This window comes from Sinocyclocheilus rhinocerous, unplaced genomic scaffold (genome assembly GCF_001515625.1).
Source record: "Sinocyclocheilus rhinocerous isolate Xijiao unplaced genomic scaffold, SAMN03320098_v1.1 scaffold506, whole genome shotgun sequence".
NCBI classification, from domain to species: domain Eukaryota; kingdom Metazoa; phylum Chordata; class Actinopteri; order Cypriniformes; family Cyprinidae; genus Sinocyclocheilus; species Sinocyclocheilus rhinocerous.
In genome coordinates, this window is record NW_015647040.1 from 585077 (window position 1) to 601147 (window position 16071).

The 16071-nt window shown below is 35.0% G+C and overlaps 4 protein-coding genes across 6 annotated transcripts in view; 1 reads left to right on the plus strand and 3 right to left on the minus strand.

Annotated features, from left to right (window-relative positions):
• Positions 1-4999, minus strand: part of LOC107708532 (zinc finger protein 708-like) — a 9698-nt gene extending 4699 nt beyond the window's left edge. The window contains exons 1-3 of one of the 2 annotated variants that reach the window (XM_016512794.1): positions 4698-4999; positions 3499-3634; positions 684-1181 (exon numbers count right to left, since the gene is read on the minus strand). In XM_016512794.1, the coding sequence (XP_016368280.1) occupies positions 684-1181; positions 3499-3634; positions 4698-4877 (814 nt within the window). In that variant the 5' untranslated portion in view covers positions 4878-4999. Of the gene's footprint in view, positions 1-683; positions 1182-3498; positions 3638-4697 lie in introns of both variants that reach the window. The other variant, XM_016512793.1, reaches the window with a different exon arrangement.
• Positions 5000-6709: 1710 nt separating this feature from the next.
• LOC107708534 (heat shock protein beta-11-like) lies at positions 6710-9522 on the minus strand. Of its 2 annotated transcripts, none has more exons than XM_016512796.1 (2): positions 9338-9522; positions 6710-7644 (listed from the first exon to the last, which is right to left on the minus strand). In XM_016512796.1, exon 2 carries the CDS (start codon positions 7438-7440, stop codon positions 6823-6825), a length of 618 nt encoding a protein of 205 aa, XP_016368282.1. In that variant the 5' UTR covers positions 7441-7644; positions 9338-9522; the 3' UTR covers positions 6710-6822. The 2 variants fall into 2 exon arrangements, with proteins under 2 accessions (XP_016368282.1, XP_016368283.1); XM_016512797.1 differs by lacking the exon at positions 9338-9522 and adding an exon at positions 7888-7955.
• Positions 8718-10438, plus strand: LOC107708538 (ATP synthase subunit e, mitochondrial-like). Its single transcript, XM_016512800.1, has 4 exons — positions 8718-8834; positions 9530-9584; positions 9733-9831; positions 10347-10438. The coding sequence occupies exons 1-4, from the start codon at positions 8799-8801 to the stop codon at positions 10370-10372; spliced, it is 216 nt and encodes a 71-aa protein (XP_016368286.1). The 5' UTR covers positions 8718-8798; the 3' UTR covers positions 10373-10438.
• A 3482-nt stretch (positions 10439-13920) lies between these two features.
• On the minus strand, positions 13921-15534 carry LOC107708537 (ATP synthase subunit e, mitochondrial-like). The gene is made up of 4 exons (XM_016512799.1): positions 15431-15534; positions 14734-14788; positions 14503-14601; positions 13921-14012 (listed from the first exon to the last, which is right to left on the minus strand). Exons 1-4 carry the CDS (start codon positions 15464-15466, stop codon positions 13987-13989), a joined length of 216 nt encoding a protein of 71 aa, XP_016368285.1. The 5' UTR covers positions 15467-15534; the 3' UTR covers positions 13921-13986.
• Positions 15535-16071: the final 537 nt, after the last annotated feature.

Genomic DNA, 16071 nt, shown 5'->3' on the forward strand with positions numbered 1-16071 from the left:
TAAACAGTTGAGTTTTACCGTTTTCGAATCCATTCAGCCGATCTCCGGGTCTGGCGGTAGCACTTTTAGCTGTAGCTTAGCATAGATAATTTAATCTGATTAGACCATTAGCATCTCGCTCAAAAATGACCAAAGAGTTTCTATATCTTTCCTATTTAAAACTTGATACTTCTGTAGTTACATCGTGTACTAAAACCAACGGAAAATGAAAAGTTGCGATTTTCTAGGCCGATATGGCTAGGAACTATACTTTCATTCCGGTGTAATAATCAAGGAACTTTGCTGCCGTACCATGGGTGCAGCAGGCGCAATGATATTACACAGTGCCTGAAAATAGGCTTAGAAATTACCTAGCTGGGGACTATTTTCAGGCGCTGCGTAATATCATTATGTAATGCATAATATCAGATTCAATGATCTATGCTAAGCTACAGCTAAAAGTGCTACCGCCAGACCCGGAGATCGGCTGAATGGATTCGAAAACGGTAAAACTCAACTATTTCACTCTAGGGGAGTTGGAAAATGAGCCTATTTTCAAAAATAGTGGAGTGTTCCTTTAAGACTGGTTTTGTGGTCCAGGGTCACATATACACCTAGGATGCCTTGAGGGTAAGTAAATCATGGGGTAATTTTCATTTTTGGGTGAACTATCCCTTTAAGCTGCATTTGAAATCATGTCTTACCTTGAGTGGTGACCTCTAGTGTTTCCAGTGATGTATTGACAGTATCACAGGTTTCAAGCTGCACAATGAATTCTTCTTCATTCAGAGTGGCTTCAAACTCAATACTCAAATCCGGACTCATGTGAAATCTCTGGTGTTTCATCAAGCATTTCATCATTTTGAAAGTATTCCCACATGTCAAACAATTGAAAGGTCTTTCTTTGTGTAAAGCATTGTGAATGTTTAACAGGGCCATGTCATTGAACGATACTCCACAGGACTCACAAATTAAAGGCTCATGTCTCTCCTCAGCAGCTACGTTCGTGCTTGTGGAAGGCTGGCTTTCACTCAAACTTAAACTGCCTGCCAGAATATCTGTGGGTGCAGATGACAGCTGTTGGTACTGATTTGCTGCTTGTCCAGAGTTTTCATGATGTTCTGATTCCATTTCATAATCCTTGTTCTGTTCAGACTCAAGAAGCACATTATTTTCAGACTCAGATGTGGCTGCTTGACCCTCTGTGAGAATACAATGAGAAAAAAAAAAAATAATGCTTTGTTTTTTGAAATACCACACTGAAAATCTTGAATTCACAATACAAATACATAATATTTAAAAAGTATTATTACTGACTGTATAAGCAGGAATCTTCAAATATCGATTAGGCATCTTAAACAGATTTACAGAGCAAGGGTTTCTGGTCACCTTTTTTACAAATTAATTTAATTTCTACCAAGAAAAGTATAAATAAATGCACATGGTTAAACTGTGTGTACTTTGGAAACCTTCTGCTAGAGTACACTAGAATACGGAAATAACTTATGCTCTTTTACAAAGTCTTGATTTTGTTTTGGGGGTGTACTAGAACAGGCTCTCATACTAGGTTGTTCGAAAAACACATTATTTTTCACATATTTTACATTATTACAACACCTCTCTCCCCGGTCTGGCATGAACGGATCGAATAGTTCCTGTATCAAATAAAGGCCCGCCTTCTGAAATACGAAATGTGCTGTGATTGGTTAGCTAGGCCAGTGTGTTATGATTGGCAGCACTCGGCACCTGCTCGGGAAATGTCATGCCCCTTACCATAGCCGCCTGCGAGCTTCAGTGTAAATATTGCGTCAAAATCAAATCAATTTGAGCGCAATTTAAAAGATTGTAACCACTCTAAGTTCGTCTGCCTTGTGAAAACTGATAACTGAAAAATAGTGATAACACTCGTTGCCTTCTCTAGTGCAGCTCAACCAGGTCTCATCCCATTCGTCAGTATTTGTGATATCACAAATCCCGGAAAATATGCGTTGTAGTCCAAACGAGTCGTTTGTTGTAGTTTTTGAAAAGTGATTTCTGTTAAATAAAATATCTCCTTTTGAATTGGACTTTGAGCTTTGTAACTTTGCAGATCTTTTTTTATGCTCAAACAGCAACATTACAGACTAACTAAAGTTGAAAAAGTGAAAAAGCATAATAGGACCCCTTTAACTTTACTGCACTTTCTGATCAGGCTGCAAAAATGTTAAATTCTTCCTCAGTATTTTTGACTTGTTTTCCAGTGCAAATGTCTAAAGATACATTTACTTGTGCTGAAAAATGACAAGATAAGAAGTCTTGTTTTCTGTGAAATTGATCAAAATGAAATGAGTTTAATATTAAAAGCAGAAAAAATATCTGCCACATTATTCAAAATATCTTCTATTGTGTTCAGCCAAAGAAAGAAACTCATACAGGTTTAGAACAACTTAAAGGGTTATTTCACCCAAAAATGAAAATTCTGTCATTAACTACTCACCCTCATGTCATTCTAAACCCGTAAGACCTCCGTTCGTCTTCGGAACACAAATCAAGATATTTTTGATTAATTCTGACAGCTCTCTGACCCTCCCATAGACAGCAATGTAATTACCACGATCAAGGTCCAGAAACGTGGCAAGGAGATCGGTAAAATACGAATTAGTTTGAATTCGTTCAAAACGAAAACAACGTATCCGCGTGACGCAGCTGACACAGAATAGCATATACGCCGTTTACGTTCAGTGGATACTCTCCAAAATGGCACCAGGGTGACGCGGAGGAGACAAATTGTTGAATTAAGTCGTTATTTTTGTTTTCGTTGCGTACAAAAAGTATTCTCGTAGTTTCGTAATATTACGGTTGAACCCCTGGTGTCACATGGATTATTTTACCGATCTACTTGCTACGTTTCTGGACCTTGATCGTGGTAATTACATTGCTGTCTATGGGAGGGTCAGAGAGCTGTCAGAATTAATCAAAAATATCTTAATTTGTGTTCCGAAGATGACCGGAGGTGAAAATTTGATGTTTATCTGCTTACCCCCAGGGCATCCAATGTAGGTGACTTTGTTTCTTCAGTAGAACACAAACGAAGATTTTTAACTCAAACCGTTGCAGTCTGTCAGTCATATAATGGAAGTGAATGGGAATCACGGCTTTGAGTCAAAAAAACATACACAAACAAAACCAAATTAAACCCTGCAGCTCTGTGCGATACATTGATATTGATTGTAAAGACACGAAATGATCGGTCTGTGCAAGAAACTGAACAGTATTTATATTGTTTTTTACCTCTGATTCACCGCAATGTCTGAACTGTCCCGAGCGCGTTCTCAACAGCAGGCGCGTGACGTGTCTTCTTCTTCTTGCTTTACGGCGGATCGCAGACTTATAAGTGCATTACCGCCTGGTAAGCAGATAAACATAAAATTTTCATTTTTGGGTGAACTAACCCTTTAAGGGTGAGTAAATGATAGAGCCAAGACATACACAGAATATTTGAGTGTTTGCCCAGGTTTGTGATTAAGTATAAAGATGTACCATTTAGTTTGTCTTGTTTTGAGAGCTGAGACTTTGCTGTAGCTTCCGGTACTTGAGCTGAGATGTGATCATGAATCAGTTTCACCATCGTCTCTACTGTGGCTTTACTCAACAGCTCCATGAAATCAGCAAACTCCTTCTGAAACACAAAAGAGATCATTGGAGATTTAGTTCATTGCATGCAATTATTACAATTTCCTGCATGTAAAAAACAGGTTTGATTATAATCAAATGCACTTATATTGTTTTAATAATCTTGTGCTCTATCAGAACTTAAGACTTACGATCATTACTTTGTACACACAAAATATTTGACTTCTTCAGACAACATATGACTAGAACAAGATGACCTAAGGACAAGTGTGTTTAGAGGTATTAAATGTTTTGAGTGCAATCTCCTGCTTTCATTTCCTCACAAAATGTGAATTACCAATCACTTAATATGAGTTAACACCGACAGTTATAAAAAATAATGTCACACATTTTATAAATTGCCAACTATCATTCGCTTGAATTAATGAGATTACACTATGTTTTCTGCAAGATCTATTAAACAGTCAATCTGTCATCACATTCTTGCACTGGTGACAAAACCATATTTTGTATAAACGCAGTATTGATTCTGTTTTTCTGTTGTTGCTAGCTACCATCAGGAGAAAAATAATGTAAAAATACCAAACAATTTTTTTTTTACAATTTGTGTGATGGTGATGACGATCGTCATGATTGTTGTGACACAAAAATTTAAACCTTGCCGAACACATACTGCTAGGTCAAGGTTGTTGTTTTTTTTTGATTATTTAACTTAAATCAGGTGTGTACACACATATACATATACACATATATATATATATATATATATATATATATACCTGATTTATGAACAGAATTTTTTAATTTCCGCGTGGAAATATTAAAGTGGTGGGACAAGAATCTGTGCGAATTTACGTTTAAAACAAATGGGAATTTAAAATAACATATTACAAACAACACGGATACACATTATTTAACCAACAACAGCTTATTGTGAAACAGATGGAAGTTACAAGGTTAACAGGTTTATTATATTTATAATATAATTACATTCAATATGGACTTCTAAATAAATAGAAGTTGTAAATACAGCTGTCAACCAACATTTCGAAGCCTATTATGAACAGGAATGGACACTTCAATCGTTCCTCTACTCTAGAACTTACAGTTTTGGCTTGATTCGCCTGTTTAAGTCTGTTTTTGTTCACTGCCGTCCCCTTGTTGCGCTTCCACTCTTCGGATAAGACAGTCGTGAAGTCAGAGAGATGTTTGCTCAACTCCGACACGACACTTTCAACTAATACCCCCATAACGGAGGACAGTAACTCGTGAATTACTGCCGTCATGCTCAAAGATGATTATTCGGCACCTTCCTCCCAAAACATATGCTTACTACCTCATCACATACAAAATTGTGCCTTAAAAAGTACCCCAGCTAGCCATTTGCTTGTTAGTGGCGGGTGAACAAACGGAAAGATTTTTTTCTGGAACTAAAATTTCGTGTGGAGTGTGTTTTGTTAAAGCAGTACTGCCGCCTAGAGGGTTGGAGTGATTAGTACAAGTATCAACGTCACTTGTGAACGGAGAGGATTTACTTATTTTTTAGGTCAAAGGTCTGTTTTTATTGCTTCTATACTGGAATCGAAATGGATGAGATTCTTGTTAAAGAGATCAATTTTGATATTTGCTTATTTTTCACTCCTAGAAAACAAATGTTTTTGTGAATTTGTGAGATAATTGCATGCAACTATTTTTAATTATTTTATGCATGTTTGTTGTGACACAAAAACTAAAACCTTGTCGAAGAAGAGGTCTTAGGTTTTTTTATGTACAAATATTTCTTTAAGTTTTCAAAAATATCTGACGTGTGGACAGAAACTAGGTATATTTTAAAGTTATTGTTATTGTTTATTTATTTGAAAGGGACAACGCATGTTAATGAACATTTGTAGTAATACAGAATGTAAACAAGCCGGATTATAGCAACATTGCTAATTTATATCCGCAGTCCCTAGGCAGGTACACACAAGGACACAGCCTCAAATACACATACAACAGCACATAAAAGACATTTTAATATTTCTAAGTAAAATGTTTACACAACTGATTCATCATAAACCAGTTTTTGAAATTATCTTTAAAGGTATGATAAGTAGAACGTTGTCTTATTGACTGCGGTAAGCTATTCCAATTCTCCCTATTACAGATAATACTTTCTGTCCAAAAGATGTTCGCCTATATGGCACCTCACAATCCCCTCTAATAATAGACCTAGTACCAATACTACAATCTGTCCTCAGTTTTATAAATTCAATTAACGGAGGGGGAGCAAGCCCATTCAAGACCTTATAAATAAAACATGCATATTTAAAATTTGTAAAATTTTCAAAACTCAATAGATTATGTTTTTTTTTTTAATATTACAGTAATGAAAGTTTAGGTATATTTTAAGCATGTTTTGTTAAAGCATCAATATGGATGAGATCCATATTAAATAACTTAGTTTCTGATCATTGCTGATTTTTCACACCAAGAAAACAAATGGTTTTATGAATTTGTGAGATGCATGCAATTCTTAATAATTTAATGCAAGCAAAAATTCTTAAGAAATTGTAAAGACAAAAATTGAAGATGCATTTATTAAATAAATAAATAAATTAATACAAATTAATACATTTACCAATTGAATAATGTTTTGTGTATATCTGGCAAATTACATAAACATGGTAGCCATTCCAGGACCCAAGCTTGATTAGTTTTTTAGTTTATTGGATGTACACAAAATAAGTTTTTTTTGCAATTTAACAAAAATGTATCAATCTAACAAAACAAATATTGAATTCTGAATCGTAATACAATTAACAAAATGATAATACAATTCCACAAAAGGTAGGACCAATAATGATCTTTGACAAATTTGATTCTTTTACTAGGGTGACCATACGTGCCATTTTCCCAGGACGCATCCTGGCCAGGATTTCTATATTGCCTAAAATATCTAGGTTTTGGCTTTGTTTGCGTGTGCAGACCGATCGGTGTATGATATCAAAATATCATAAGAGCATTTTGAAAGCATAAGGAACCGTCTGTATGGTATTTTGATGTCATACACCGATCGGTCTGCACACGCAAACAAAGCCAAAACCTAGATATTTTAGGCAATATAGAAATCCTGGCCAGGACGCGTCCTGGGAAAATGGCACGTATGGTCACCCTACTTTTACAATTTTGTAAGTTCAAGCTGTAAATGAATGTCATTTTGTTCCATTGTGCGATATATAGAGGCAAAGCTCAATTATCTGTAGCCTCTGCCTCAGCTCCTTGGCTCTCAGGTTGAGGGCTCTGAGGAACAGGACTTTTCACAGCAGGAGTGTATGTAATGGGAATCACTCTCTCGTTGCTCACAGCATTGGCTTCTTTGGGTGCTTCTATCTGTAGCTGTCCATTATTTAAAGAGCAGGTCACCATCTCAGGATTCACACCTTGAGGAAGGTCAAACTCCTGCCTGAATTCTTGGCATCTGTACGAGAACGACCCTTTCCCATCGTCTTGCTTCTTCTCTGTCTTGCCGCTCACCCGCAACTTCCTGCCCACTTGTTTAATGGACAGCTCCTCTGGATTGAAATCCTTTGTATCTAGTGTCAGTGCATAGAGGCTTCCTTCTTTTCTGAGCTGGAATGAGATGGGTTTGAAAGTCGTCATGGGTGAAACGTGGTCAATCTCGTCGAAAATCCTTTGGTGCAGGCGTTCCATGAACTCCAGGTTGTGTCTCATCTCCTGCAAGTGTCTCATCATTTCTTTCTCGATCTGAAAGAACAGAGGTCTGGTCTCCGGCCACAGACTGCGCACTGGCCAGTGGAAGTCCATGAATGGGCTGAGGTGAGGCTGAAATGTGCTTGGGCAAAGCATTTTTGGTGGATTTTCGGTGCTGTTTTGAGCTGGTTGAGTTCTTCTGTGCTTCTCTCCCAATGAGGCTTTTATATGCTGTCTTGGAACATTCCAGTAACGCTCCTCTATTAGCACTACAGTGTGTGTCAGCCTGTCGAAGAGCTGCTATGACTGAGCACATGCTGTCATGTTCCAAAACAAGTCGGCTGTATTTTTGTGATCCATCTGTTAAATACCAGAGAAGTACATCATTGTTCTATTTCCAGTGAACACTCTGGCGCTCTGCATAACTTTCTATTAAGGGAAGAGGTTAATGCAAGAGGCTGATACAAGGTTTTCCTATCGTATAGCAATATAACATACCTAATATTAACACATATATTAAATATAATAACTAATCAAGGTTACTGTGAGAAATAGTTCAATGTCACATCAGGGCATATTTTTTGTGTGTGTGTCAGAACTTACTTCATATTCTGTCAGCTGTGTTTAAATTTAACTTACAAGCGTTCCAACATGCTTTCTAATCCTGCAGGTTTCTGAAACTGACACCTGTGTTGGCATCAGTGACGTCACCTCCAGAAATAGATTCAAATAGAAGGAACAACTTCAACTCAGGTGGAGACATAGTGTACTCTAATGTTTAATCTGTGGCTAATAAAAAAATGTATCATCACTATGAGACTGATTTCAAATATCTATTTAGGAAGTAGGCTTTGATGGAATTCATCTTTATAACTATAACCGGTCTTATCTAAGATTTTGTAATTATAGTTTTTCAAAGGTTTACACAGTTTGTACAATTTGTATTTTAATGACAAGGCATGACACATCTGAATGACAATGGGCAGTTGACAAAACTGATTTATTTCTCAATCTTATCCACTGCTACTACTAAATAAATAAATACCCTATATTAATTGAGAGACTGTATGAAATATTTATACATATTAAAAAACTAAATTTTCACACTGTAAGACTATTTAAGTCAACTGGTTGTTAAAATTATAAGCAACAATACTACTACTACTACTACTACTACTACTACTACTACCACTAATAATAACAACAATAATAATAAAAGGCCTAACAAATGAATGAATGAATACCCTATATTAACTGAGAGACTGGGTTGAATATTTATACTTTTAAAAACTCCTTTGTTACACTGTAGGAATATTTAAGTGAACTTCTAAAAAGGTTTAAAATTATTATCATTATTATTGTTTTTTATTTAAAAATGGTGAAAAACAGGCAAAAAGTTGATGGACATGTACTGTACTGTGTACAGTGTAGCCTACTGACAGCAGGGAGAATCAAATCAGAGCAGAGCGCAGCAGCGACTTCCTCTTGTCCTGCCTGAAGAGATCCGTTCAAACATGGTTCCTCCCGTACAGGTCTCCCCGCTTATTAAGGTATAGCTTCTCTTAGGAATATGACTCTCAAATTGTGTTTTAAATTCAGAAACAGCTAGTTTATATAGTTTATATCAGCGACCTTCATTTATCCTCAGCAAATAGCGCTATACATAGCTTAGCATAGAATCTGTTGGTCAAACCTATAACTTTAGCAGATGTAGCCGGTGGGTGAGCTAATCGTGTTAGCCAGCTAGCTGTCTAACCACAGCACTGCAAGGTCAGTAATGCTATCTAATGGGTACCATGACGTGTTGCGAAGAAAACAGCGAAGGAACGTGTCAAATGTGAATAAGGGTAACGACTAAACTTGCACACGATAAGGTGAATTTATAAAAGTATAAATATTCCCTGTAACGTTAGTCTCTAAATTAATATGGTCATACAAAGTGTATACTTAATATTAACATATCTGTATATTTTAAAACTCTTTTAAATAGTTGACTATATTAATTATAGCGTGCCACACCAAAGGACATTGCTGAATGTCAAGTATTCATTACCAAACTGTGATTTGCATGCTGTTGTCCTGGAGTTCGAGCCACACATCATTGAAACTCTATTTTCCCAAAGTGAATGTTCAGTTTTAGTCGTATTCAATAAAGAAATTGATTTGTAAAATATAAGAGTGGCCTGTGAAGTCCTTTACAAGCTCACCAGTAAACAAACCAGCAGTTTTCATTCCCTGATTTCAGACAGCAAGATGGTCAGCCTTGCTAATTGGGTTAATTTATGGGAAGCAGAGATATGGTAAGTGTTTGAGTTTTGGTGACATTTTTAAACGTTTTGGTATTTTGAAGCAGGCTTTTGTGTTGCCTTTTCTGCCTTAATTTAATTTAATAAATTAAATAAAATTAATTGTCTTTCTATGGTGTTTTTTAATCAATTTTCTCACCAGATTATCTGAAGCCCATTGCTGCTGAAGAAAGGAGGATTGAGGAGGAAGAGAAGAAACTCAGGGAAGAGCAAGAGCGCATTTACAAACAGCTGTCTGAAGGTCTGTAACACTCTCTCTCTCTCTCTCTCTCTCTCTCTGTATGTATACACACACACAATTTTATACTACAATATAACAATAATAAAATATAGCAAAATATATCAGATGATGTTACAAAAAGTGTATTTTTTGTGGTGGTATTTTTAACCCTGGCCCACCTGTTAGTTTCTGATCTTTGTGTTTCAGTGAATGCGGATATTTTACATTAACCAGCCTTATGTAGAGGGGAGATACAGTAATGTTGAAATGGTGTTTGACGGAAGAAATTAGTCCTCTTTTTGTTTTGTCATACATTAACAGTGTTTCATTATGTAGCATGTCAGTTTTCACCTACTTGAAAATTAACTTTGGGTTCAAAGTTATTCATTGAAAATCAGTGAATCAAATGCAAAGTAGTGCTGTTTATGGAAAGGAATTTCAGGGGATATATTTCTTCTCACAGTCTACAGGGTGTGAACTTGACCACAAATAATTCAAAATATTAAAATATCTTAATTTTTTTTTTATCTCCACAGCAAACTCTGACACCATTCTGAAGTAAATCTCCATGATGTATCCATTCCAGCACCAAATGAAATGAATCACAATAAACCTAATTTTATTTTCAATAAAGACAGAAGGTAAAAATATTCTTGTATGTTTTCTTTTTCCTCATTGCCATTATTCAGGTAATTCTGATTATATGCATCATAAGGGCGTCTGCATACCTTTTCAGCAAGAAAAGAACATTTTCATTTGGTTGGGTTATAGTTATATGCACTATATGCATGACAAACCAAGATCATTCTCTGAGAATGTGTTGAGGACTGTTTTGTCTTTACTGCACTGCTGTGGTGACGTTTATAGAGGGAGGACGGTTGTATAACCTCACCATGGTTTAGCATAAATCCCAGGATTTAGGTCAAGCCAATACAGCACAAGTGCTGATTTTGCACAAATGCTTCACAGCTACTTAGCTGCACTTCATTAACTATTTAAAAAAGCTCTGCTTTCCTCCATCTATAAACAACATTTCTACTGAGTTAATCTAAAAACCCAAAACTGCCATGACTTTAACAGAGACAAAAATATTGGAAGTCTTGTAAGAATATTGTCAGAAGATTTATTGGGAAATGGAATGTGTAGGGATGTTCAGATAACCTTTGCAGATGACACTCAGTTACAGTATCTAGGAAGGGAAGGGTGGAAACTGCTGATAGTTCTCATGGGATACGAGGCTTTCTTATCGAGTGACTCATTGAGTAGATGTGTGAAGAGAATCAAATCCTTTGTAGTTTGAAATAGTCTCAAATTAATATTGTTATTGCTTTAATATACTACCCATCAAAAAAATTGGGGTCTGTAAGTTATGTTTTTGAAAGAAGTCTCTTCTGCTCACCAAGGCTGCATTTAATTGATAAAAATACAGTAAAAACAGTAATATTGTGAAATACTGCAGTGTAAAATAGCTGTTTATTTATTTTTATATATTTTAAAATGTAATTTATTCCTGTGATGACAAAGCAAAATTTTCAGCAGCCATTATTCCAGTCTCACATGATCCTTCAGAAATCATTCTAATACGCTGATTTGGTGCTCAAGAAGCATTTCCTGTTGTAACGTGATACATTTCCCCCCCCCCAGTATTCTTTGATAAATAGAAAGAACATCATTTATTTGAAATAGTCAATCTAAGAACTAAGAAAAACACAAAGTTCATAAAAATAATATGCTTTAATTGTCATTGTATTGAGCATACAGAAGTGAAGCTTAATGTTTAATCATTTAATTGGAATCATCCATATGTGATGCTGTATTTTTGATGGTTTGCGAGCATCATATTTGAAGATGAATCAAAATAATCAAATTCATGTCAAAAATGATTAAACTTGCTCTGCAAGTAAATCACATTTGTGTCAAATTCAAAAAGACTCAATAAGTCTTATTATCGGGCCCTCGCTGTCAGATCTGACACATTGATTTAAACATTCATTTTCATTGCTACTGCCTGATTCTTCGCTACTTAAATTAAACCTTTATGATATGTGAAACAGAAGCAGCAGCTTTGTATTATAAGCTTGTAAAATTCATTAAGTGCACTAAAACACACCTTTGTAATATTTACTTTTAACAGTATGTAAAGTCGTACCTCATAAAGTTTAAAAATACATTTTGTGTATTTACACAATTAGATTCACAACTGATGTTTTTACGATGTTTTATAGACAACTAGTGAAAGAAAAACTTGATTCCTACAAAAAAAGTCAGACATGAGAAGAAAAAAATTGCCTGAATCTGAATACCTTCATGAATTTAAAGGGATAGTTCACCTTCAGTTGCTGGTCCCCATTGACTTCCATAGTGTGAAAAAAAACACTATGCAAGTCAATGGGGACCAGCAACTGAAGGTGAACTATCCCTTTAATCACAGACTTCCCAAGGGTCCTTGGCAATTTTTTTCTTCTCATGTCTGACTTTTTTTGTAGGAATCAAGTTTTTCTTTCACTAGTTGTCTATAAAACATCGTAAAAACATCAGTTGTGAATCTAATTGTGTAAATACACAAAATGTATTTTTAAACTTTATGAGGTACGACTTTACATACTGTTAAAAGTAAATATTACAAAGGTGTGTTTTAGTGCACTTAATGAATTTTACAAGCTTATAATACAAAGCTGCTGCTTCTGTTTCACATATCATAAAGGTTTAATTTAAGTAGCGAAGAATCAGGCAGTAGCAATGAAAATGAATGTTTAAATCAATGTGTCAGATCTGACAGCGAGGGCCCGATAATAAGACTTATTGAGTCTTTTTGAATTTGACACAAATGTGATTTACTTGCAGAGCAAGTTTAATCATTTTTGACATGAATTTGATTATTTTGATTCATCTTCAAATATGATGCTCGCAAACCATCAAAAATACAGCATCACATATGGATGATTCCAATTAAATGATTAAACATTAAGCTTCACTTCTGTATGCTCAATACAATGACAATTAAAGCATATTATTTTTATGAACTTTGTGTTTTTCTTAGTTCTTAGATTGACTATTTCAAATAAATGATGTTCTTTCTATTTATCAAAGAATACTGGGGGGGGGGAAATGTATCACGTTACAACAGGAAATGCTTCTTGAGCACCAAATCAGCGTATTAGAATGATTTCTGAAGGATCATGTGAGACTGGAATAATGGCTGCTGAAAATTTTGCTTTGTCATCACAGGAATAAATTACATTTTAAAATATATAAAAATAAATAAACAGCTATTTTACACTGCAGTATTTCACAATATTACTGTTTTTACTGTATTTTTATCAATTAAATGCAGCCTTGGTGAGCAGAAGAGACTTCTTTCAAAAACATAACTTACAGACCCCAATTTTTTTGATGGGTAGTATATTAAAGCAATAACAATATTAATTTGAGACTATTTCAAACTACAAAGGATTTGATTCTCTTCACACATCTACTCAATGAGTCACTCGATAAGAAAGCCTCGTATCCCATGAGAACTATCAGCAGTTTCCACCCTTCCCTTCCTAGATACTGTAACTGAGTGTCATCTGCAAAGGTTATCTGAACATCCCTACACATTCCATTTCCCAATAAATCTTCTGACAATATTCTTACAAGACTTCCAATATTTTTGTCTCTGTTAAAGTCATGGCAGTTTTGGGTTTTTAGATTAACTCAGTAGAAATGTTGTTTATAGATGGAGGAAAGCAGAGCTTTTTTAAATAGTTAATGAAGTGCAGCTAAGTAGCTGTGAAGCATTTGTGCAAAATCAGCACTTGTGCTGTATTGGCTTGACCTAAATCCTGGGATTTATGCTAAACCATGGTGAGGTTATACAACCGTCCTCCCTCTATAAACGTCACCACAGCAGTGCAGTAAAGACAAAACAGTCCTCAACACATTCTCAGAGAATGATCTTGGTTTGTCATGCATATAGTGCATATAACTATAACCCAACCAAATGAAAATGTTCTTTTCTTGCTGAAAAGGTATGCAGACGCCCTTATGATGCATATAATCAGAATTACCTGAATAATGGCAATGAGGAAAAAGAAAACATACAAGAATATTTTTACCTTCTGTCTTTATTGAAAATAAAATTAGGTTTATTGTGATTCATTTCATTTGGTGCTGGAATGGATACATCATGGAGATTTACTTCAGAATGGTGTCAGAGTTTGCTGTGGAGATAAAAAAAAAAAAGAGAGAGTAGTGATATCTTTTCACATTTTGAAATATTTGTGGTAAAGTAACACCCTGTATCACTACTAAATGTGTATACAATGAACTTTGATAACTTTCTCTAGTTCATAAACTGTTGAAATACATCCCCTGAAATTCCTTTCCATAAATAACACTTCTTTGAAATTGTCTGACTGAATATTTTCATTGAATATCTTCAAACCCCAAGTTAAACTTCACATAGGTGAAATCTGCTACATCATGAGATGCTGTTAATATATCACAAAATAAAAAAGGGACTAATTTATTTCACCAGACGCCATTTCAACATTACTGTATCTACCCTCTATTGTTTAATATAAAATGTCCATATTGAGACAAAGGACAGGTGGAACAGGGTTTTTGCAACATCATGTGATACATTTTGTTATATTTTATTCTTGTTATATTGTAGAATAATGTGTATAGAGAGAGATAGGGGTTACAGACCTTCAGAAAGCTGTTTGTAAATGCGCTCTTGCTCTTCCCTGAGTTTCTTCTCTTCCTCCTCAATCCTCCTTTCTTCAGCAGCAATGGGCTTCAGATAATCTGGTGAGCAGATTGATTGAAAAACACCATAGAAAGACAATTAACAGAGGCACAAAAGGCATCCCAATACAAAATATAACTGAATTAATTTAAGTTTTAAACTACAACGTAAAATCGTTCATAAACGCTTACCATATCTCTGCTTCCCATAAATTAATCCAATTAGCAAGGCTGACCATCTTGCTGTCTGAAATCAGAGAAAGAAAACTGCTGGTTTGTTGACTGGTGAGCTTGTCAAGACTTCACAGGCAACTCTCATATTTTACAAATCTATTTCTTTACTGCATATGACTAAAAATAAACATTCAGTACGAGAAAATACAGTTGGGTCAAAGTTTTGGACAGCATGCAAATCACAGTCTGTTGTTAATGGGTACTTGACGTGATATAATTCATATAGTCCACTTTTAAACAAAATGTTTTCAAATATACAGCTTTTATATAACTTAGTAAGTATACACTGTGTGACCATTTTAATTTAGAGACTACAGGGACTAGTTATACTTTTATAAACTCACCCTACCCTACCACAGGACAATGTACAAGTTTAGTCAATAATCCTTATTCACATTTGACAGGTCATTCGTTGTTTTCTATGCAACACATCATGTAACGTTACCCATAACGTACTGACCTTGCAGTGCTGTGGACAGGCTAGCAGGCTAACACCATTAGCTCATACACCGGCTATGCTAGGCATTAGCGCTAGCAACGTATAACGAGCTATTTGCTGAGGATAAATGAAGGTCGCTCATATAAACTAACAAGCATAGAGCATGTTTCTGAATATAAAACACAATTTGAGTCATATTCCTAATAGAAGCTGTACCTTGATAAGCGGGGAGACTTGAACGGGAGGAACCATGTTTGAACGGATCTCTTCAGGAGAGAAAGTCTTACTCCGATCTGCTCGGTAGGCTACAGTGTACACACACGTCCATCAACTTTTGTGACTTTTTTCACTATTTTTAAATAAAACAAAATGCTACTAATAAAATTAAATAAAACAAATAATAACAATAAAAAACTAACCATTTTAGCAGTTCACTTAAATATTCCCTCAGTGTAACAAATGAGTTGTTTTAATTTATAGGCTGAATATTTCATACAGTCTCTCAATTAATATAGATCATTCATTCATTCATGTATTAATTTGTTAGGTCTATCATTATCATCATCATCATAAACAACAACAATAATATTTTAGTTCTGCAGAGTGATATTTCCATTCAACAAGTTTGTGATGTGTGTGTGTTTGTGTGGTAAATATTTAATGCACTCAATTAATATAGAGTATTAATTTATTTATTTAGTAGCCATTTTGTTTATTAGTATTATTATTATTTATTATTATTCACCATTTCAACAACCAGATTACTTAGTCTTACTACAGTTTGACAAACAATTCTTTAAGTATAAATATCTATCTATCTATCTATCTATCTATCTACACATACACATACACATACA

Bases quoted from the DNA above. Each gene is read 5' to 3' on its own strand.
- LOC107708534 (XM_016512796.1), bottom strand. From the start codon at position 7,440: ATGCTTTGCCCAAGCACATTTCAGCCTCACCTCAGCCCATTCATGGAC.
- LOC107708538 (XM_016512800.1), top strand. From the start codon at position 8,799: ATGGTTCCTCCCGTACAGGTCTCCCCGCTTATTAAG. The intron at 9,585-9,732 runs GTAAGTGTTTGA...TTTTCTCACCAG, and splicing joins TTATGGGAAGCAGAGATATG to ATTATCTGAAGCCCATTGCT. The intron at 9,832-10,346 runs GTCTGTAACACT...TTATCTCCACAG, and splicing joins TTACAAACAGCTGTCTGAAG to CAAACTCTGACACCATTCTG.
- LOC107708537 (XM_016512799.1), bottom strand. From the start codon at position 15,466: ATGGTTCCTCCCGTTCAAGTCTCCCCGCTTATCAAG. The intron at 14,789-15,430 runs GTACAGCTTCTA...CTCTGATTTCAG, and splicing joins AAGTCTCCCCGCTTATCAAG to ACAGCAAGATGGTCAGCCTT. The intron at 14,602-14,733 runs GTAAGCGTTTAT...TCTGCTCACCAG, and splicing joins TTATGGGAAGCAGAGATATG to ATTATCTGAAGCCCATTGCT.